General features: G+C 35.1%; 1 protein-coding gene across 6 annotated transcripts; it reads right to left on the bottom strand.

Annotated features, from left to right (window-relative positions):
- Positions 1-1,037: 1,037 nt before the first annotated feature.
- On the bottom strand, positions 1,038-22,024 carry LOC128027595 (RING finger protein 44). 6 transcript variants are annotated; one of them, XM_052615348.1, is made up of 11 exons: positions 21,735-22,024; positions 17,187-17,388; positions 16,884-17,103; positions 10,123-10,290; positions 9,215-9,388; positions 7,950-8,111; positions 6,561-6,676; positions 6,298-6,385; positions 6,033-6,154; positions 5,827-5,926; positions 1,038-5,065 (listed from the first exon to the last, which is right to left on the bottom strand). In XM_052615348.1, the coding sequence occupies exons 2-11, from the start codon at positions 17,291-17,293 to the stop codon at positions 5,003-5,005; spliced, it is 1,320 nt and encodes a 439-aa protein (XP_052471308.1). In that variant the 5' UTR covers positions 17,294-17,388; positions 21,735-22,024; the 3' UTR covers positions 1,038-5,002. The 6 variants fall into 6 exon arrangements, with proteins under 6 accessions (XP_052471308.1, XP_052471307.1, XP_052471312.1 ...); XM_052615347.1 differs by lacking the exon at positions 21,735-22,024 and adding an exon at positions 19,161-19,703; XM_052615352.1 differs by lacking the exon at positions 21,735-22,024 and adding an exon at positions 18,478-19,685 and having other exon boundaries at positions 10,171-10,290.
- Between the last annotated feature and the right edge of the window lie 728 nt (positions 22,025-22,752).

Genomic DNA, 22,752 nt, shown 5'->3' with positions numbered 1-22,752 from the left:
TTTAATGTAGAAAAAAAAATGTACAGTATTTATATACCATGGTAGTATTTGTTGAACTGCCTTTAATCTGATTGTAATGAATAAATCATGTCCAGACTGGTTGATTTATATAACTGTATCATAGCAATGATGAACATTGAGAATATGAATTGGTATTAATGTCTCAATGCTAAAAATAAATAAATCCTAAATAGGGATACATTGATATTCTAGCCAATATGGCTGATATTTTAAATCTATACTTTAAGTGTACTTTGTATACTAGAAGTGAATTTAGGGAACATAATGTACAGTAATGTATTATGTATTTTGAAATGCAATAAATGTATACTGTTTGATTAATAAATTAAATAAGCACTTAATATTATAATTCAGAGCTACTTTTAATATATATATTTTTTCTTGCAGTAAGCAATGGATGTTCCTAGTTTTTTTTTTTTTTCTTTTTTTTTTAAAGAAAACAATGTCCAATTTCTTCCTAAATCAAATTTAAAAACAACAAAAAAAATATATTGACCTTTAAATTATATGTTGGCATTACATTTGGCATCCCTAGGTCAAAATCTTTGCAAAATATTTTTTACATCCACATTAAATGTAATATACCATCTAAACAGAAGGTTTATTGCTTTGATTAAATGGGGATGACCTAAACATTCTTTATGAGATTCACCTTTTAACCCTTGATACACAGAAACCCTAAGACAAGTAACTGAACTGCAACACAGCTGTAGTGTGCAATACGCTTAAAGCAGTGATTCCTTTAGTCAGTGTAGTAGGAGCATACATAACACATTTATTAGTGAACAACCCTCTCCAATTAGCCACAATAAAATAAAAAAAATAATAAAAATGATTGCACTACTCAGTAAAGCAGAACTTGAAACTTTCATTTAAAAAAAGTACAAATCTTAAAAATTTCAATCAGTATACAGATGTATTTATAATACATTATAACTAGTTATATGTTAAATGCTACAAACAATGATTCCAATGGAATGAAAAAAATTATAGCATTAAGAACCATTTCCTATATATAATATATATTAGCTTTTTTATTTATTTATTTTTATTTTTCCCCAAATACAAACATGGCAAAAATGAGGTAACTGGAAATGTGCAAGTACCAAAGCAAAATATCTTCCTAATACAGAACACATGCCCCTGGCCCTGTTGTTGGCTGGGTAGTCTGGAGTTCAGGCAATGACTGACCCCTAAAGGCCAGGAGGAGAATAGAACAGTAAACAATCCACTATCCCACCACAGCAAGAGATCATTGGTTAACAATCAGTGGCATCTATGGAGCAATCAACGAATCACAAACCCTAAAGTATTTAGCTGCTTATTGGAACACAATTCTCCACCACACAAGCTGTGAGATTATTTATTAGTTGAATCACAGAAAGACTACAAGATTCTATTTATTTCATAACTCATGATTTTTTCTCTTTTTCTGTTTTCTTTTTAGTAACTCAATACAGGTAACACTGACGTTTTCAAGGAATCTTGGTTATTATGAAAAAAAATTCCTTTATAAATCTAAATAAGGATATATTAGAAATAGCCCACAGCCAGTTACCTCAAGCAAAAGTGCTTGCGTGTATATCAACAACTTATTTTGAAACCATAACAGTTACAGATACTCAAGGTAGAGAGAACCGTACAACAGGTACATATATTTCTGTGTGATAACGCCGTTTTTTTCAAAACCTCCTACTACTTTGATTTAAGGCAGATGTATGGAATCGGATCACTTGGACAGCAAAACAATATTATTCTTTAAAATGGTTTACCAGCACATACAAATAAAGCTAAATAGTTTTCTTTCTTTTCTTTTTTCCCCCGTTTATTTTCTTAATTGAAACCCCTGTTGATAATGTTATTAACTGTTTCTGACCACTGTTAGGGTGCTAGTAGCACTGCATGCTGTATGAATAGAGACCCATAACAAACTATTGCATTCTCTTATGTGAATGTAGCATTACACCTAAATATAGAATATCTAGCACCTTTTTTTCTATATGGCTTTCCATTATCTAGATTCCAGGCAAGTGTGTCAATAACTGAGGCAATGATAGAAGCACAAATGTGGTGGGGAGCCTATCAAATCACATTGTTCCACCGACTTCCCACTGGCATCAAGCTTAACGTTATTTTAAATGTCCTATATTTATTATTCTGAATTTGTTTTGCAAGTACAAGCACGATAAAATCTTGTAGTCATTCGGTTGGATTACAAATGTGTGCAGTACAGTGCATGGCAGTTATCAGCTGAGCAGAAGTCCCCTACACCCAGAACCCAAAGCCAACTAGATGTATCTAAAAACCAGTTGGGACCTGGTCAGACATGCATGCATATTGTGCACAATTAAATACTTGCCCACCCGTCTAGATATCTTTCACTGAAAATACAGATGTCATTTTTTATTTGACCTTTTTTTCATTTATTTTTTGGAATCCTTAAATCATGCAGACACTGTAAGAATGGTCTTGGAAGTGGTCTAGGTAGGACAGTGTGCACCGTGGCACGTTTTTCAACGGGGTTACAACCTTTATGTGTGGTTCAAGTACAAGAACACAGAAAAACGCAAAAGCCGGAAAACAGGTTTGAGTAACATACGCTAATGATCGGCTGCAGTGACGAAAAGCCTATTCTCACTCGATACAACATGACACTTCTTTTTTTTTTTTTGCATGCCAGTCTTATAATGGAATAATATTCACCACTATTTATAAAAGGAATATTAGTTCAGTTGATTACATTTAAAATAAGCGTGGCCTGAGGAAAACAACCCAGAATACCCAAATATATCTCAATGGCATCAATCCCGTTTGAAATTGACTGTTTTCCTTTATTTTTCAATTACAGAGAGGCCCTGAGTGATTTTTTATTTTTTTTTCTCCGTTATACTCAAAATATATGCCAGTGAACAGATATGTATACATAGATTACTTATCAAAAGTCTGGATTCAATTCAATACAATGGCTTTTTTTAAAACCTGGCACGCAAACACAAGATTCTCACATTCTCCCTTTACCCGAGAAAACCAGTGTGTCTATTGAGTTACAATGACTATTCAGTTGACAAATGTCTCATGAGAATATATATTTAAAAGTCCTATAATTAAAGTACTTCGGGAACAAAACAAAACAAAAAGAATACCCAAATAGTTCATAGATTTCCCCCCAAACAAAGTTCAGGTTTGTTTTTGGAATCGAGTGAACCATGAGTTAAACATTTTACAGTGCATTTTTTTTTTTTAACAACCCTAAAACTCCATCTCTGCCCTTTCGAATCCTATTTGGGATCTTCGTGGAACCACTATTCCAGTCAAGAGGGCATAACTAGAAATGTGGAGGGTTTCAACATTCTTTTGTCTTAAAAACAAGACGATAATTTGCAACCTTTCACACCAAGGCTATGCATACAATGTTTTTTTTTTCTTTCACATCACTTTACACTGTGAACATGGCCTGAGACCTGACAACAGGAGGCAAACTAAAATGCACTAAAGATGTTTTAGTATTCCAACCAAATCCTTCAAAAACTCCCTTGAAAGAAATGCATATATAAAAATAAATAACACTTAAAAAAAAGAAAGAAAGAAAAAAAAAGGATACCTTTAAAAGAGGATCTGACAAAGGATATCTGAAGATTAGTAACAGGTTTGTGCTTGTCAAGGTCTTGAGAAGGCAGAGCTAAAAATCTTGTAGAGTATATTGATTATTTGGCTCACGAATGAAGAAAAACAAAAAGCCTAGTCCTCCAAAATCAGGTCAAACTTTGCGTTCACGTCACACACTCATTGCACGTATTGCTTTCTGCAAAGTGTTCCTTCCTTTCCCAAAAAGTCATTCTGGACAGGCGAATGTGAGCTCCTTGGCCTCCGTCGGAAATGCAACGGTGCGAGAATGGCAAGCCGGAGACCGTCCCGGCGTTCCTCTTGAGGCTGAAATGTGTTGGTGCTCGTTAATTCAAATATTGCTAGTCTAAAAGAACAGTCCGCGTGAGGCCCGTGAGTTGTTCTCCTGGATCTAGCTGAGAAAGAGTTACACAGCTGAGTGTGAGGGAGCGGGATGAAGAGGGCCGGTCCAGAATCGATGGGGGTTGTGCAGTGCAGCCAAGGTGGGAGCTGGCAGAGGCAGTGTGCTGTCCTCGTCCCTGTGTTCTCATGGGCCAGTCCCACTGTCCTCGCCATCAAACAGCAAAAGCCAAAACGCCACAGCTTCATAATGTCACTACGACTGTGGTGAAAGCCCAGCGGGAGTTTTCCCGGTGGATTCAAGGCTGTCGTTTTGCAGTCCTTTTGGTCTACATTTCCCTCTTTAACTTCAGGCCTTGGAACTCTGAACCACTGAAAGTCACACCTTCACAACAGCATTCGCAGATAAAAGAGAATCGGGATTAAGATATTCAAATGATCAATACATTATTGCAAAACAGAGATTATTAACAAGTCCCTCAGCCCGTCACTTATACAGACATGCATCTATGATGGTCGTTCACTGGCGGAGCGGGCGCGTCCTATAAACTTGTCTGATTGCACAGTAAAGCCAAAAACCGCCATCATCCAGGCCCACTCCCGCGGTCCCTAATGACACTAAAGCACGGTTTTAATTATCTGTGATCAAACAACTAGAGAATATTCAACGGCGTAAACGAATATGCCAACACAACACGGATTACAGGTTATCTTTGGAATCTGCGAAACAAGGGCAGGTTGATGAAAAAGAAAGATGAAACAAAAACAAAACAAAAAACGGTCATAATTCCAGAACTCGGATGTGGCTATAGGCGGCAGTAGCTTTCGTGGAACTCACACAATGACACACAGCAGAGGTCAAACAGGTTCGGTACAAATTCTGAGATTGCTTATTGTAGAGGTGGGGTTGGGAGTGGGGTGGGGGTAGATTTGCGTTTGGCTGGAGATCAGGTGTCCCCACTCACAGAACACACTCAAGGATTTGTGCTGTTTTCCAGTGATGGACAAAAACCTGAACTCATTCCACATCGCGGTGAACTTCAGACGCGTCGGCTCGACAGATTGGACAGGTGCGATTGGTCTGCAAGACATATTTCCAATTAATTTCTGCAAGCCAGTGATGTCTCCGTACATTTTTGATGGATCTATACAACGGCTGCCTATTCAATTAAAGACAGCATAAAATAAATGTCTTCTTTTTTTAGTAATTTTTTTAAATAAATGTAATCAACAATTACTAAATATTACATAGTCATTTTTTTTTTTTTATTTGCACAATTATCATAAAATAATAATATTATTAATAAAAAATATATAAAATTAATAATAAAAAATATATTAAAGAAATTAATACTTTTGTTCAGCAAGGATGCATCAAATTTATCAAAAGTCAGAGTGAAGACCTTTTCATTGTAAAATGTCTATGCTTTCTTTCAGACTTTCTCTTCATCAAAGAATCCTCAAAAAGGATGGTTTCCACAAAAAGCTCAGCAGCAACTGTTTTCAATATTGAGAATAAGAATAAAAGTTTCTTGAGCACCAAATCAGCATATTACATTGATTTCTGAAGGATCGCTTTGCCATCACAGGAATAAATTACACTTTAAAATCTAGGCTATTCAAACAGAGAACAGTTTTTTATATATTACTATTTTTCCTGTATTTTTGATCAAATGAATGCAACACTGATGAGCATGAGGCATCACTGTAAAATTGTCAAAAATCTTACTGATCCCATACATTTAAACTAATTTTATATTGGTTTATATTGGACAAAACACTAATATTTACAATGTTTTGCTGTTAGTTATTCCAGATTTTTGTGCATTAAAACATTCTTACCTTTAACCATTTGTCCACACATTTTGCATGAAACTCATGGTTGCAGGGTAATACTCGAAGTAGCTGCCTTGACTCAAAATCACTAAAGCATACAACACACCTGTAAGAAAATTCAAGATAATAAAACAAATAAATAAAATAAACAAATAACAAATAAAACCTTCAAGATTGTATATCCGAGGACACATATAACAAAGAACACTTACAGAGTTTGCTCAGATTGGTGGTTTTCTAAATTAAACCTGTACGACGGAAGTTGCTCTATATCAGCCTTCGTTAGTCCTCGAGGTTTCGCTTCTCCGAGTCTCTCAGCAAGGTTTAATAATGCCTGAGAAAAAAATATAAAAATCACAGGTGTTCAAATCTCTTCACCCAAACAGTAACAAAATAATGACACAACCTCTCTTCCAAAATTAGCTTTAATTCTATGAATAACTTGCTCATTCTATAGTTAACCTTGTGTCTATTTACCTCATAATTCTCCATCTCCACATCATCTACATCCAAGTCCAGACTGATAGCAGGACCCACAGCAGTTGGAGGCACAGGAAGCATCGAGCTGTTTCACAAACCCCGAAATCATTAGCATACACTCTATGGAAACAACCTGCTCTTTCTCTATAGTAGAAAAAGATCCCAAAGGCTTTAGAAAATCATAACCTTCCAATGTCCCTAATCAGAATGTGAAACACTCATACAGCAGAATCTGTGTAAAGAGTAAAAGAGACTCTCACAGGAAGTATGGTAAGAAGCCGGGGTAGTAGGGCAGCGGAGGGGGCGGGGGAGGCAGAGGCTGCTGTAATCGGTACCTCTGTCCAGTTATACGCCTCGGCAGCATGTGCGGATATGGCTAAGGAAACAGATGACAACACATGAGGAAAACCCTTTTTATTATTATTATTCATTTTGCCAATCTCATCCAAAGCTACTTTGGCAGGAATTCTACTACAAAGGCAATTCCCCCGGAGCAAAAGAGACTAAAGATGAAGTTTGCAAAATACACTCGCCTTGTTCCTCTTTACTACACGAAAAGGAGAGAAATAAGCCACTTGTGGGTTGATTTCCTGAAAAAGAATAAAACTGTGGCTATGTATTTTCTGGACGTGTCCTGGCCGGGATTTCTAATTTGCCTTAAATGTCTGGGTAAATGTCTATTGTTTTCTCACTTGACGACTGAAAAGTTGTTTGGTGGGATCTACAGAGAGAACGGTCAAAGCAATGCACATGTGCGTACAGATAATGTATGAGGACTGTAGAGAGCATTTCAGTAGGAAAGCAATGCCAAGACCAGGCCAATTTAGGCAATTTAGAAAAAAAAGGGAAATTAAGACGTATTATCCAATAGCCTGTGCATTTTAAATGACATCAATAGAAAGGCAAAGTAGGTTAATTCCAGATGGTTAATTCTACCATTTAACCACCCACAATAAGACAAGGAACATACTTTAAGTGCATAAATGGGGCCAACTTTACTTTCATGTTGACCAAACTAAGTGCAGTGTTTAAAACTGTTTTGATTCGGGTTCCTCATTTCCCATAGGCTTATACTGACAATTTTATTTCTAGAGCTTTGAGCTATGTTTAATATTTCACCACAATTTTCTGACTTCGTAAGCTTAATTTTAGCCAATTGGGTGAATTTACAGTTTTTCTGCAGCACACAATCAAAAATCCCATATTTCTCCATATGTCAACTGTCAAACTGTTCAGTTGCAAACACAAAGCTATTGATCCATCTTGTACATATTGAGTACAAGGCCAACATTGGACAGAATTTTTAAGACTTCTTTTACTTTTAACATAGCTTTGTTGAGCAAACATAAAAAAATAATTTTGTGATAACTTTTTTTTTTAACTATTGCAGTTTACCATCATTCAAAAAATGGACAGCAGTAGTACCATTAAAAACTTTAACTTTGCTTTCTGGAATTTAAACCTTCTTTTGCCAGTAATCCACACCAGTAAACCTTCTCTGTTCTCTACATTAAGGGCAATTATTATTGTTTTACTTGATGTAATTACCCGTTTATGCAAAGGCTACTCCTTTGAATCAGTATATGATTTTTGACCTGATCACAGTAATTTATATGCTTTGTTGACATTCCAAAGCAAAGACATCTCACCACTCCGTAGGGTAGCTCTTGATGGAGGGGCTCCTGGGGGAGGTACTGGAGGGGCACGGAGGGGGTCATTGCTGGTGGATGGTGGGCTGGAGGATACGAGAATGTTCCTAACGGATGCTGGTCTCCTCGCAGATCCACTTCATTCTCCACCCTCTGCAGAGGCTGAACACACAAGTAGAAAAGACATACCTCTAGCATACAATTATGACTATTAATACCATAAAATCATGTCTTATTTTAGAACGAATTCATTTTGTCGCAGCAATATTCAACATGTTTTTTTTATGTTTTTGTTTTTGTTTTTATTAAGAGTACAATCAGTTGTTGGGACTAATCTGTTACTCGTGACTAATTACACTGTATTGAACAGTAATCACATTACACATACAGTATTACTCTAGTTCACTACACTCAACACTGGGAATGATCAAATCCTTTTGTGTTTTTCAGCATTCTGAACTTTTAAACATGGCTCATCCAATCACACGAATGCATGTACGGTTTTGAGTCTTGCTTTTAACTAAAGTAGTACATAATGTGAAAATTATTTTGCATATAAGGAAGACTCATTCATTTATTTAATACAAGCCTATCTTTTAGTTTGTATTTGTCAAGTTAGAAACTCATCAAATTATAAATAATCAAAAGAGGGGGAACTCAAATTACTTCGGTTTATTATAAAAAGAACAGTGCTATGACTATTAAAAAAAGTAAAAGAAAATTTAGAATTTCCAGCAAAAGAACTAGTTACTACATTTACATTATACATACATACATATGTATATATATATGTATATATATATATATATATATATATATATATATATATATATATATATATATAAACATCACTATGACTACTTACATTTTTTTATGCTGAATTTCCAGTAAAATAATTGCATCACTACATTTACATCTACCTTGCTACAACATTACTCAGACAAAGATGATTTTGGTCATGCTACTCCCCCATGTTGTCAACATAATTAACATGAAATTCACAAAATAAGTTTTCTTTTGAGCAATTCTTAAAAATCATATAAAAAATAATGTTTCATATATTTACATATCTTTAATTATAGTGAAAAATGTCTATGTAGTATTCTTTTAAATGCTGTATATGTGGTTGTGTGAGAGTGTGTGTGTACATATACATTTATACAGCCTGGTGCATTTACAAAAACAAAATATGGCTTTATTCTCAACACAGTTTGCACAGAAAAGAACATTCAGTAGTATTTATCTATTAAATGATCTGCACTCACCATGCGCGGGTGCTGGGGCTGTATGGGGACAAACTGGTTGAGTGGAGGCAGATGAGGAGGCTGGTGGGGTGGCACTGGTGGACTGGGGTGCAGGATGAAATGCTCACTGGAGATCAGCGGTGGAAATGTCTGATAGGACACAGGCAGATGCTGCATGGTGCAGGCCTGAATGAGCTGCAGACAAACAGAAAAAGAAACAGCAGACAACAAAGTGTCACTAACCATAGATACATTCATGAAGAAAGGGAGAATGGGCATTTCAATACTAAATTACTGTGCCACACGCTATGCATTATTCTGCACTACTTAGAAATCCACTAAACCACTGCAAAACCATTAGGGTTATGGATGGGGAAAATATTTTATACATTTTTTGTATAATAATTTAATATAATAGGAATAATATAATAATGAATGGAATAATATTAATAATATAAGGCACTTTCAAATGTAAATTACCGTGGCCACAAAAAAAATACAGAGGTGGGTATGTTGACACAAATGCAATGACTGAGCCGATGATAGATTTAGCAGAAAGTACACCTTTCCTATCCATGTCGAAGATAAAATACCCCAGACATTTGCAGAGTCAATACAACCAAAAACTAAGGGGGTTGCACATTGCCCCTTGAAAGTTGCATCATAAAAAAGGTCATTATGAATTCTAGAGACAGAGGAAAAGCCTAAAAAGTGGAATGTAGCCGTTTGCTAATGCCTAACGTGTAAGCATGAGAGGTACATACAGAACAACACTCATAACAGTGCATCTGTGGCTAAGAGGAGAGGAGGGCATAATGGCTGCCTGGGACACACACACATCAGCTAAAGTAAAGCTGGAGCGATGGGACATGTTAGGTGTGCTCTACACAAACTTCACTGACATTCCAGCTCTTCCTTTTCAAACTCACTGGAGGAGGAAGGCAGCAGAGCAGAGAGAGCTGTCCGCTGAACATTACCGAGCATGCTGGGAGCTGCTGAGCATTGCAGGCTGGGATAGGTTGCCCGGTGTGGATGGGAAAACCATGGGTCGTCACCGTGGTAACTGTGTAAGATATCGGAACTGATCCTTGATGCATCTTGAACAACACAAAAAGTTCAGGTTACGTGTTAAAAAATACAACCACTACTTATGATATTCATAACACATATCACTTTCACATTAAAGTCTAAATACAATTATTGCCTATATGCTAGTGGTCTCAAAATTCTTTAACCTGGCTCAGAAATGTTCAACTTTCATGTTCTGCATTTAGGTTTACGGTCCGGTCCCATAGTTCTCTTAAGAATTAGTATTTAATACTTTTTCTATTTTTTTTTTTTCTACCTTTATTAAAAAGTCTGAAAATCAAAAATTGTAATTGCCCAATTGAAGCCCAAGTAACAACTAAAAGTTTGAAATATCTATTTTCTTTTTAATATACAGTTAACTTATTTTTTTTTTTTCCTATTTGTAACTAAATGTATTTATTTCTATATTTATTAATGGCCTGAAACACAAACATAAAAGTCCAATTGTAGACTAAGTAACATCAAAAATATCAAAATAATTTTATCGTTTTTATACATTTAATATGGACTTTTATACTTTTCATGAAAATATTTATTTTTATAATCAATGCATGAAAAGCAAATATAAACAGCCAATTGTACTCCACGTAAAAATAAAAAATACATTTAAAATTATTTTATATTTTTCATAAATTCAATTTATATTTTATACATTTTTATGCATATTAAAGGACTGAAATTCACATATAAATTGCCAAAAGAGCCCAAGTAAAAAAAAAAAAAAAAAAATATATATATATATATATATATATATATATATATATATATATATATATATACACACTGTAAAAAATAATTCAGTGGCTTAGTAAATTTCACAAAAATAAAGAGCTTTATTTACTTAATAAAATCTTTTGAAATCATTTAAGTGATATTTTGAGTGGGTCAGGTTAAAAATAATAATTAAAAATCCAACAAATAATTTCTCTAAAATTTACATACATTATTTAAGTTTATGTAATGAAAATAAATAAGTATTTAACTAACTAATTATATTTTTAATATACCCTCAATATTTCTGGTGAATTCTAATAGAAATATTTGATAATTATTTACTTGTACTGATCTGTTTTAGAAACTAAAATTATTAAGTATTTCCTACCAATTTTCCTAAATAAAGTTCCAGCTTAATAAATGACGGTTTAAATAAATTGAGTAAATTTCGCGGCTAAAGTGATCACGTGTGCAGCTCCGCAGGAAAAAAAAAATCTGCTTTCCTCAGCAAGACTTGACTAGCCATACTCCTCACAACTCCTGGTAAGTAACGTTAGTCAACTAATCCTACTTACGTTTGTAACACTTTATTATAAAGTTAATAATTATTAAGCATTTCCTAACAATTGTCTTTGTATTTTACGTCATCTTCAACAAGTTTCGTAGCTTAATCGAAGTCACCTGAAGCACGGCTTTCCTGAGTTTCCTCAGCAACGGCAAGACCCGCACTCCTCTCATATCGTGGTACGTTATGTAATTTAGCCAGCTAAAACTAAATATGTTTGTGATGTTTAATTCAGAAGTTAATTATTAAGGATTTCCTAACAATTGTGTTTGTATTTTGCGTCATCTTAAGAAGTTTAACGAGTTTCGCGGCTCAAGCAAGAGGCACCTGTCACTGAAGGACTGCTTTTCTCAGCAACTATGTGAACAGCATTACTCGAATTTCCTGTAAGTAGTCATTTTATAACGATGTATATTTGCAATACTTTATTCAAAAGTTGATTAAACATTGACCGTGTGTACGTGTACATAACAGTGTAGTTTTCTAAGTTAGTGGGGCAGCGATATGTATGTTAGGGTTTTTTTTGTTGTTGTTTTTTGGAGTGGGTTAACGTTCGTACTATTTGGATCACCGTTTATTTCAACCGCCATTTGAAAGTCTAACAATAAGTGAGTGTACCGTGGTCCAGCAACTATAACTATACATGCCCAATGGAAAACGATTTTTGTACAGGTTCCCCTTTGGGGTCAGTGGCTTGTCAAAAGGGAACACATCATTTATGAACTTTCAAATGACAGTCTGTCTTGTAAAAAGCTGTCACGTTGTTGTAAAACATCATAATTACTACATGAACTCAAGTATGAGTTCTTAAATAACCACTACAAATACGCCATGCAAAAGTATTTAAAATGGCGTGGACATAACATAGACTGGTACGTTTTAATCAGCTCCCACTATAGGGAGTCAGCCAGTTTAAGGCCTGCTCCGTTGTAAAATCATTCTAGTGCACTGAAACCTAGATCACATACAATATCGGTCAAAAGTTTGAAAACAGTAAGCTTTTTAATGTTTCTAAAATAAGTTTCTTAAGCTCATTAAGCTTGCATTTATTTAAAAAAAAAAATGTATATATATATATATATATATATATATATATATATATATATATATATACATATACATACATACATACATACATATATACATTAAAGCCGAATTTTCATTCCATTACTCCAGTCACCGCAGCTGTTTCACAACAAATCCAGACTTGGTGGGTATTGAAGGACAGCGGAGGCTGGGGGAGGGGTACATTGTTTTAATTTTAATTAAAGTAATATTTTTGTTCCCTGAAACAGATCAGTTTAATTTTGCATCCTTAAATAGTTTGATAGAAATTTCACAAATATATTATGTGTATTATAAATAACAATTTGTTAGTCAAATACTAAATTGTTTTAGTGGAAAAAAAAAAAAGATAAAATATAACTGTACATTTTAGATAAAATTAACTGTTGTATTTTTAGTCAATTATTATATGTTTACATTTATGCATTTGGCAGACGCTTTTATCCAAAGCAACTACATTGCATTTCAAGGTGCACATTTACATTCTTATAATATTCAGAGATTTTATTAAGTTCATAAAGTTAAATATTATTGTAATATTTACTAAGCCACAGAATTATTTAGAGGGTTAAGGGTTGAGTGTGAGGGTTAATGCAATGCATTTTTTTTTTCAAGTAGTGCAATTAAACAAGCTTTTTTGTTTCAAAACCATTAGTCATTTTACTTAAATATTAAACATGTTTATAAAGAAATTGGTTGAAATAATGCGGACCTCAATAAAAGCCTATAGCATTGATTTAAAGCATAGAAGCTCGCAGTTGGTCTCTTTTCATTTTTCTTTTAGGTTTATTGTTAAAAATAAATGTCCCTATGTAGAAAATTAACCTGTCCTCTTGTTAAGAAGAATGCTGTTAATTTTTGCAACTCCTCCCCCAAGTAAACTTTGTTTGAGATTTTACCTATCATATGGTCCAACAGAATGTTTGCTTCTTCAGGTGCTATTTGTTTTGTGTATTTGTCGCTTTCTTGTAACATTCAGGTTTGAATGTTAGCTCTAACCAGTTATCTTTAAAATTTGCCTGTAGGGTTCAGCTGATCTACCCGTCTTCGTACACGCAGAGTTGGCAGAGGAGGTCATAAAAATCTACATCCTTCGGGACAATGATGGGGCAGTCAGCGATGTAGGAGTTGTGATTGAGGGCATCACTGTCCTCCGCAGTCTTGGGAATCTCAGCAGAGCCTGCTGCTATCTTTTGGGAGTCACGTATGCATTGGATTTGAGATATCCCAAGACCCACAAATACAGGTCCTTCTCAAAAAATTAGCTTATTGTGATAAAGTTTATTATTTTCCATAATGTAATGATACAAATTAAACTTTCATATATTTTAGATTCATTGCACACCAACTGAAATATTTCAGGTCTTTTATTGTTTTAATACTGATGATTTTGGCATACAGCTCATGAAAACCCCAAATTCTCAAAACATTAGCATATTTCATCCGACCAATAAAAGAAAAGTGTTTTTAATACAAAAAAAAGTCAACCTTTAAATAATTATGTTCAGTTATGCACTCAATACTTCGGGAATCCGTTTGCAGAAATGACTGCTTCAATGTGGCGTGGCATGGAGGCAATCAGCCTGTGGCACTGCTGAGGTGTTATGGAGGCCCAGGATGCTTCGATAGCGGCCTTAAGCTCATCCAGAGTGTTGGGTCTTGCGTCTCTCAACTTTCTCTTCACAATATCCCACAGATTCCCTATGGGGTTCAGGTCAGGAGAGTTGGCAGGCCAATTGAGCACAGTAATACCATGGTCAGTAAACCATTTACCAGTGGTTTTGGCACTGTGAGCAGGTGCCAGGTCGTGCTGAAAAACGAAATCTTCATCTACATAAAGCTTTTCAGCAGATTGAAGCATGAAGTGCTCCAAAATCTCCTGATAGCTAGCTGCATTGACCCTGCCCTTGATAAAACACAGTGGACCAACACCAGCAGCTGACATGGCACCCCAGACCATCACTGACTGTGGGTACTTGACACTGGACTTCAGGCATTTTGGCATTTCCTTCCCCAGTCTTCCTCCAGACTCTGGCACCTTGATTTCCGAATGACATCCAAAATTTGCTTTCATCCGAAAAAAGTACTTTGGACCACTGAGCAACAGTCCAGTGCTGCTTCTCTGTAGCCCATTTCCTGCACACGCCTGTGCACGGTGGCTCTGGATGTTTCTACTCCAGACTCAGTCAACTGCTTCCGCAGGTCCCCCAAGGTCTGGAATCGGTCCTTCTACACAATCTTCCTCAGGATCCGGTCACCTCTTCTCGTTGTGCAGCGTTTTTTGCCACACTTTTTCCTTCCCACAGACTTCCCACTGAGGTGCCTTGATACAGCACTCTGGGAACAGCCTATTCGTTCAGAAATTTCTTTCTGTGTCTTACCCTCTCGCTTGAGGGTGTCAATGATGGCCTTCTCAGGTTGGCAGTCTTACCCATGATTGCGGTTTTGAGTAATGAACCAGGCTGGGAGTTTTTAAAAGCCTCAGGAATCTTTTGCAGGTGTTTAGAGTTAATTAGTTGATTCAGATGATTAGGTTAATAGCTCGTTTAGAGAACCTTTTCATGATATACTCATTTTTTGAGATAGGAATTTTGGGTTTTAATGAGCTGTATGCCAAAATCAACACTATTAAAACAATAAAAGACCTGAAATATTTCAGGTGTTGTGCAATGAATCAAAAATATATGAAAGTTTAATTTTTATCAATACATTATGGAAAATAATGAACTTTTATCATAATATACAAATTTTTTGAGAAAGACCTGTACTCACTCCAAAAACTGTTTCTTGAGCTGGATCCTCCAAAACTCTCTGTTAATGTTCAGAGGTTAAAAAATAATCTTCTTGCATAGTAGTGGTTCATGATCATCCCACAGAATGGGTATTCCTGATGGAAGTGTTTCTGTTATCGGATTAATTCTGTTGAAGGGATAGTTCACCCAAAAAGATGATGTTGTCATAATTTACTCTCCCTCAATTTGTCCCAAACCTGTACGAGTTTCTTTCTTCTGTTGAACACAAAAGATATTTTAAGTGAAGTGACGTGACATTCAGCCAAGTATTAAAGAGTGTTGGTTAACGCATTTAAAGGTTGCCATTGACTTTGCATAGTAGCCTTTTTTTTTTTTCCTACCATGGAAGTCAATGGCAACTTTCAACTGTCTGTTAACCAACATTCATTAAAATATCTTTTGTGTTCAACAGAAGAAAGAAACTCGTACAGGTTTGGGACAACTCGAGGGCGAGTACATTATGACAACATCATCTTTTTGGGTGAACTATCCCTTTAATATTGATGTAAGTGTTGCTTTTTTTATGGTTTAATGAGTGGCAATGAGTGTGACTGCAAATGTAACAAAGTAAGATGTCATTTCTCTTACGGCTATCATATTTTAAATGTAATCTACTTGAATACTAAGATGGATGAAATGTTTCATAAGGTTTAATCATTTCCCTTATGGCTGCTTTACAGTTTTTAATTTTTGCAATCTACTGGAATATTAAAATGGATAAAATGTTTCAAAGGTTGATTTTAGACTTTGTCTGATGTTTAATTGATAAATAAATGTTTAATAAAAAATGTGTTTCTTTCTTTATTTGGTTTTATTATATTAATTGTAAAGGGTAAATGGTGTAAAAAAAAAGTGAATGCAACATTTTGATCATTTATAGTCCAATATTAAGTTAAATTCACCTTTACATGTAGTAAACATAGCACATTTGTTTGGTTAAATTTCATCCAATATTTCAATTATATCTACTCAATATTTTTGTTTATTTTACATAGAATTACAGTTGTGGTGTTTTATAATTTTGATTATATCTAATTAATTTTATTTCTCATATAAAGTTATTCAGTTATTCAGATTTACTTAATTTTTTTTACTTACAATTACTCAATTTAAACAGTATATTTCATTGATTTCACAGCTTTAAAATTTACTCAATTTTTTTGAGTGTAAAAATGTTTCACCAAAAAAATTGAGTAAATAATAGTTAAACTTTTTACAGTGTATATATAAGATTTAAGTTTTTATACATTTATACATTTACAGTTTTACAAATGTATTTTTTTATATTCACAAGGCCTGAAATGAAAATATATAAATAAAATATGAATACCCAACTGTAGCCTATTAACAGCAAAAAATATTTTATTTATACTGATATATTTTTTTTTTTTATAACTTTACTTTTCAAATACTTATTCAATATAGTGAACGTCAAATAGCGCATTATATAGGGAACAGGAAATACCTGTTCGTGAAGATCCACCATGATGGAGCTCTGTGGTGGGGGTTGTGTGGCAGTATGCAGCATGCGTGGAGGTGCACTGGTGTGGCTATATTGCCTGGACTCATCTAAATGAATCTGCTGATGCTGGGAGAAGACAGGGTGGTGAAAGTTCTCATCCTGATGAAGGGAAGTGTGCACAGTAGGTCTATCCCGCTGTCCCCACTGATGTCGTACTGGAGGACTAGGAGATGAACACACACTGATTTGTAAGTAGATACTATGCAGATGTTTTTTTTTGACTCAAAATGATGACAGCCTCCTCACCTTCTCCTGAGGTGCAGAGGGGTGATGCAAGGCTCCCCGACGACCCTCCTCTGGTTTAAGGGGGCTGTTGATGGCCGCCTACTCACTGCTACTTCCCATGGTCGCATTTGTGACGTCGTACGAACGAGTCACACCTGCCTGGGGTGGGGACACCAGTAGTGCAAGAGGCACTTATGTCTAACAGCCTCAGATTGTCGGAACTCTGTTTAAAACAGAACAAATTCTGGTTTTGTTAATTAAATAATGATTTAGAGAAAATCAGCACAATACTTTGGAATCATTTATTGTGCATTTCAACTTATGTTAGATTAACTTAACCAGAAACCAAAGTTCAGACATTATTTACTTATCCTCATGTCAAATTGTCAATTCAAACCCGTATTATTTTTTTGTTCTCACTGTTTTTTCCCCATACACTGACAGTTCACAGCAACCATGTCTGTCAAGCTCCACAAAGGACACCATTAAAGTAGTTCTCAGGACTTCTGACAGCTTTGAGTGAGGAACATGATTAAAATTATATTATTTACTAAAATAAAGAATTATATATATATATATATATATATATATATATATATATATATATATATATATATATATATATATATATATATATATATATATATATATATAAACTGCAACTGACTTCGACAGCCAGTGATCACCATATGGGGAAAAAAATAGCTTTTATATTTTGCTCTCAAATCCTTTTGTTTTAGCCTGTGTTACAAGCAAAGCATGTCAAATTACTTTTGAGAAACAACTTTTAGTGACCATAAACATCTGCTGTATGGAAAACACACACATTTGCATTGTTTAAAAATTCTCAAAATATACGACAACAACAAAAAAATTCTGGTGAATTATTCCTTAAAAAAATAACCATGAACATAAAATGCGAAAGGTCAACCCTGCTTTCAAATGAAAACAAAAAAAGGTAAATTTCATAGAATTTACACAACACACCAATTATTACCTCAACAAGCTGCTGGCTGTGTATTAATTTATGGATTATAATTTCATTATGTCTAATCTCTGGAGTACAAAGAGATTGGGGGAGAGAAACCCAGAATTTTCAGATAAGGGTTATATTAAGACACAAGCATTGAAATGCACCAGAACTAAAATGTGTGTGTGTGTGTGTGTGTTTGTATATATATATATACATATCAAAATCAGTGGCATGTGCAATAATACACTCAAGCACATAAACTTCTCATCGTGCTACACATTTAACAGTACAGTGCCATGTGTAAAATTATTAAACAAATACCAAAAGAAAAATACTTACAAACTAGAAGCATAAACTGTGGAATGGAAAGTGTCATTAGTGGAAAGACTGGGTGGATTTGCCACAAAGAGGGGGGGGGGGGGGGGGGCTGTAACTTCAACAACAAAAGCGTGGAGGGCCATGTGCTTTCACAAAGACAAAGCAATAGCAAATGAGTGCCACCAAACCTCGCATGCCTCACTTTAGCAAAAATAATCACCTGGGAGGGCTTTTAGGTATGATTGAAACATTGTGCATGCTTCAAATAAGGAATGTGCTCATTTCCCATTAATAAAACAATTAAAAGTGTCACCGTGGCCCGGCAGTGGACATCAACAATAGCACAGAGTCACGAGGCCGAAGTTTTACAGACGCGCGCGGGGCTAGTGCAAGCATCCGCAGTGTCCGTCATGCTCCTTATACAGGTTCTCAGGGAGTTTTTACAAAACGTAAAAATGATTACACAAATCGCACGCACTTTCCAAGCCCTTGGCTGCTATCGCTAGCACACCGCCCGAGCAGATGAAGCCCTGAACAGGAAACGCAGTGATGCACAGCTGACAAAAAACAACAACAACGCCACGTTTAGAAAGTCTGCACGTCATGAATGCAAACCTCTGACTACCAAGATTGGTTTCATTTTTATTTTAGGTGGACAGCTTTTTGTCCAATAAGCAAAGCGTGATAGCACCAACCGAGCTTACTTGTTTTCAATGGCGCGCGAGTTTCCGACTCGTCCGCGCGCTGCTTTTTGGCGACTAAATCGATGCCGTATGTCTCGTTTGGTGAATTTACAGCTTAATCCGATAGAAATCATCCGGTAAAACTAACAGACGGTCATGGCATCGCCCGTTTCCTAGTTCACGTCCACGAGATTGTTTGTTGTTGTTGAACAGGCGTTGATCTTCAGCGTTGAAAGAGAAAATGCATCTTCCTCTGCTGCCTAACATCAGATAACTTGTCCCCAACAAACTTGTTATAGCGTGCACTTGTTGTCTCCTTTATTATTATGTCCGATGCATTCGAAATAGGTTAGGACTGTAACATGGGCGCAGTTCAATATTGTTGTCGTTGTGGTTGTGTCTGTATAGTCACGCCTTCTTCCTTAGAGCTACCACGCAAGAGACAGAGACAGCCAGTCACTTTTTAGATGCTGATGTTTGGTCGAATCCCTCCAACCTGATCCCAACAATGTTTTCACACTTCCTCTTTACTAAAAAACCAACGTAGACTCATTTAAGGGGTCCAAACTGTGAAATGAATTAAAAAAAGTTCTTACATTCACGCTCGTTTCTCAGTTAGAGAAAGAAAACAAACTTTAAAATTATTGTAATATTTAAAATTATTATTAATGAGAACCCCTTAAAAAAAAGCACAGGCCAAGGCTTCGTGTAGCATTTTTTTTTTAAATGGATTTATAGATCTTTGGCATCAAAATATATTATATATTGTTTTGTTTTCTGTAGCTCTAATGCAATAAAACAATATTATAAAAAAATACATATTTAGAGGCAAATTTAGTCATAAAACATCATATATATATATATATATATATATATATATATATATATATATATATATATATTCATAGCTTAAAAGTACAAAATGAATGCATTAACACAAAATGATAAATATATTATATTTGAAGGCAAATTTCAGCAAATTCAGTCATTCTAGAAAAATTATTACATTATATTTCTGTCATAATTTTGTAACTTTCATACAAATGTGAAACCTAGAGTGTTTTTATTTTATTTTTGATTATTATTATTTACTATTTTTTTGTTTATTCATTTATTTATTTATTTATTTATTTATTTTTACTTTCTCCTTTTGGAGCATCCAAATTTATGTCGAAATCCATTCAAATCACTAGATCACAAAAATAATAATAATGATAGTAATAATGTGTGAGAACACCGTAAGAGTTCATTTCAGCTCCCAAAAGTGGTTTGGGGTCAGATGATTTGTGTTGTGTAGAAGTCAAAACATTAAACACGAGCATAGCAGGTAGAGCATTATTATCGGTGATGATTTATTATCCCACTGAAATTCATTTTGAAGTTGCATTATAGTCCCAGATAAGGCGGATGCTGTTTGTCACAAACTGACCATCATGTTCATGTTTCATTTCTAAATGGAATCAAGAAAAAGTAAACTATATGACTTATATTTTCTACAGAATAGTTCATAGTCATTTGCTAAACCACTGCAAAATGAAAAAAATAATGTAGTATAAAAATACTACATCATTATGTTGCAAAACTTTTCCATCATTTTACTACAAAGTTTAACATTTATTTAAGAAAAAAAAATATTGTAAAGATGATGGTTATTGCAAAATAAAACTGAAGGGTAATCAGAGTAAAATGCTTAAGTTTTCATGTTTGAGTTGTGCTTGTGATTTTATTATATACTTTAATGTCGTTGCAAAGCATTGTTTTTAATTATGGTATGATAATAGTAAAAACAAGTTTATGTATTATTAATTATTATCAATATTTGTGTTGATGGTATCATTGTGGACTAAATGAAAAGCAGGAAAGAACATCATGTTGCAAAGCATCTAACTGTTCTCTCTGGCATTTCTCATCTGCCTCTCCATCAGAGACAGTGTGACACAGCCCAGTCTGTTACATAAGCCTTGCGCCAAATGGCGAGCCGGCGGACAGAAACACATACAAGCTTCTTTACTTGAGGGGCGCTCAAAGTAACACCGTTATTCAATGCACTTTTCAAGTTCATGAACTGAAATCTTAAACAAATACTGATTTTACTTGGTCTGGGAAATTCATCATACAATGCATGAAGCAGCTATGAGAACGACGAGGGCTGTGTGTAGAATTTGTTCTTTTTTTACAATAATCTTTGCGTTTAATTTTATATCGAGTATATAGGTCGGCATAATTTTTGCAGCATTTTCAAAGGGCCTCTCGACTGGCTTCACTGCAGAGAAAACACTGCAATGTAATCTTCACTGCTAGTGTTTAACTCACAGGAAAATGACTAAAATAAATCAGATTCTTACTTAACATGCGCAGCGCGTGCACACGATCACGCACATCTGAGGCAAGCTCGAGACAAGCAAACCCGCGTCCCATCCATCCATGCACTTCCAATCCAATGTAAACATTACAGCAGCAAAACAAGGAGGGGCTCAAGGCTTTATAGGGACAAAGCATAAAAACACGCCGACACCATATGTGCGATGCATTCAAGACCGTGAAAACCCACGGAAATCCACGCCATCAACGCGAAAACTCAGGCGCGTGCGTTACCTGATTGTTAATTTGTGAGCATCTCAATCGCAGACATCTCTCCTTGTAATCCTGCACATCTCTCCCATATTCGGTGCGGCATGATCCTCAGCTGTTCCTGTTAATGGAACATTCCGTGGATTTCACCACTGAATTGGGAAAAAGGGTACAAACTGGAGCTCGAGGAATAAAGGCAGAATATGGCATTACTCTTCGCATCTCGCGCAAAACTACCACTCTCTGAGTGCATTAGACTTCGGAGAAATCAGTGCACTCGGGTGAACCCAGCATCATCCACCGTCTGTTTGCGTGCTTTTGTGACATACCCCTATGAGGGGCATTTAGAGGCCGCTGATTTATGGCAAGCCGTTTGAACATTATTCCTTATAAATAGAGCCCGTTTTATACTAGTGTGCTACTTTGTGGAAACTTGTTTCTATGTGATGGGGAAAAGAAATAAGTAAAGAAAAGAATATTATGATATATAAATGTACAATTCTGAGAAATAAACTCAAAAATATAATATATGAGATTTTCCGGAAAAAGTTAGCAGTTACCTTTATCTTATTTACCTGGTGGCGGGGACTGGCTTCCAAAGCTACTTATAATGGTCAATTGTTCGTAATAACAATTATCCAACTAGTATCTTTTTCATTGTCAATAACGGTTTATTAAACATGAAAAGGGGTACTTACCGATTAGATTTCAGTTGTAATTACTATTAATTAGTCACTATTATACAGTATTGACAAGTATGAATTAGTCACTATTACTTATTCATTGGCTATAATAAATTGTACCTTTGCTAACAGTCACTTCCATAGTGATAAATCAAACAAAATACACAATTTGTAAAAAAAGTCCTTCTGAAATAAGAGCTAGTTTTTATTCTTTAGTTACTTGTAACAGTTCAAATATAGCACAGCCTTTTTTTATTAGACACTAGTTTGTATTCATGATCATGATTGGGACTGTTAATATTAATTAAGAAGTAACAGTAGTCTTCTTTCCTCTACTTTGAATCTCTTCTATCTGGAAG

This window comes from Carassius gibelio, chromosome A14, assembly GCF_023724105.1.
Source record: "Carassius gibelio isolate Cgi1373 ecotype wild population from Czech Republic chromosome A14, carGib1.2-hapl.c, whole genome shotgun sequence".
NCBI lineage: Eukaryota > Metazoa > Chordata > Actinopteri > Cypriniformes > Cyprinidae > Carassius > Carassius gibelio.
This window is presented reverse-complemented; position numbering and strand designations above follow the sequence as displayed.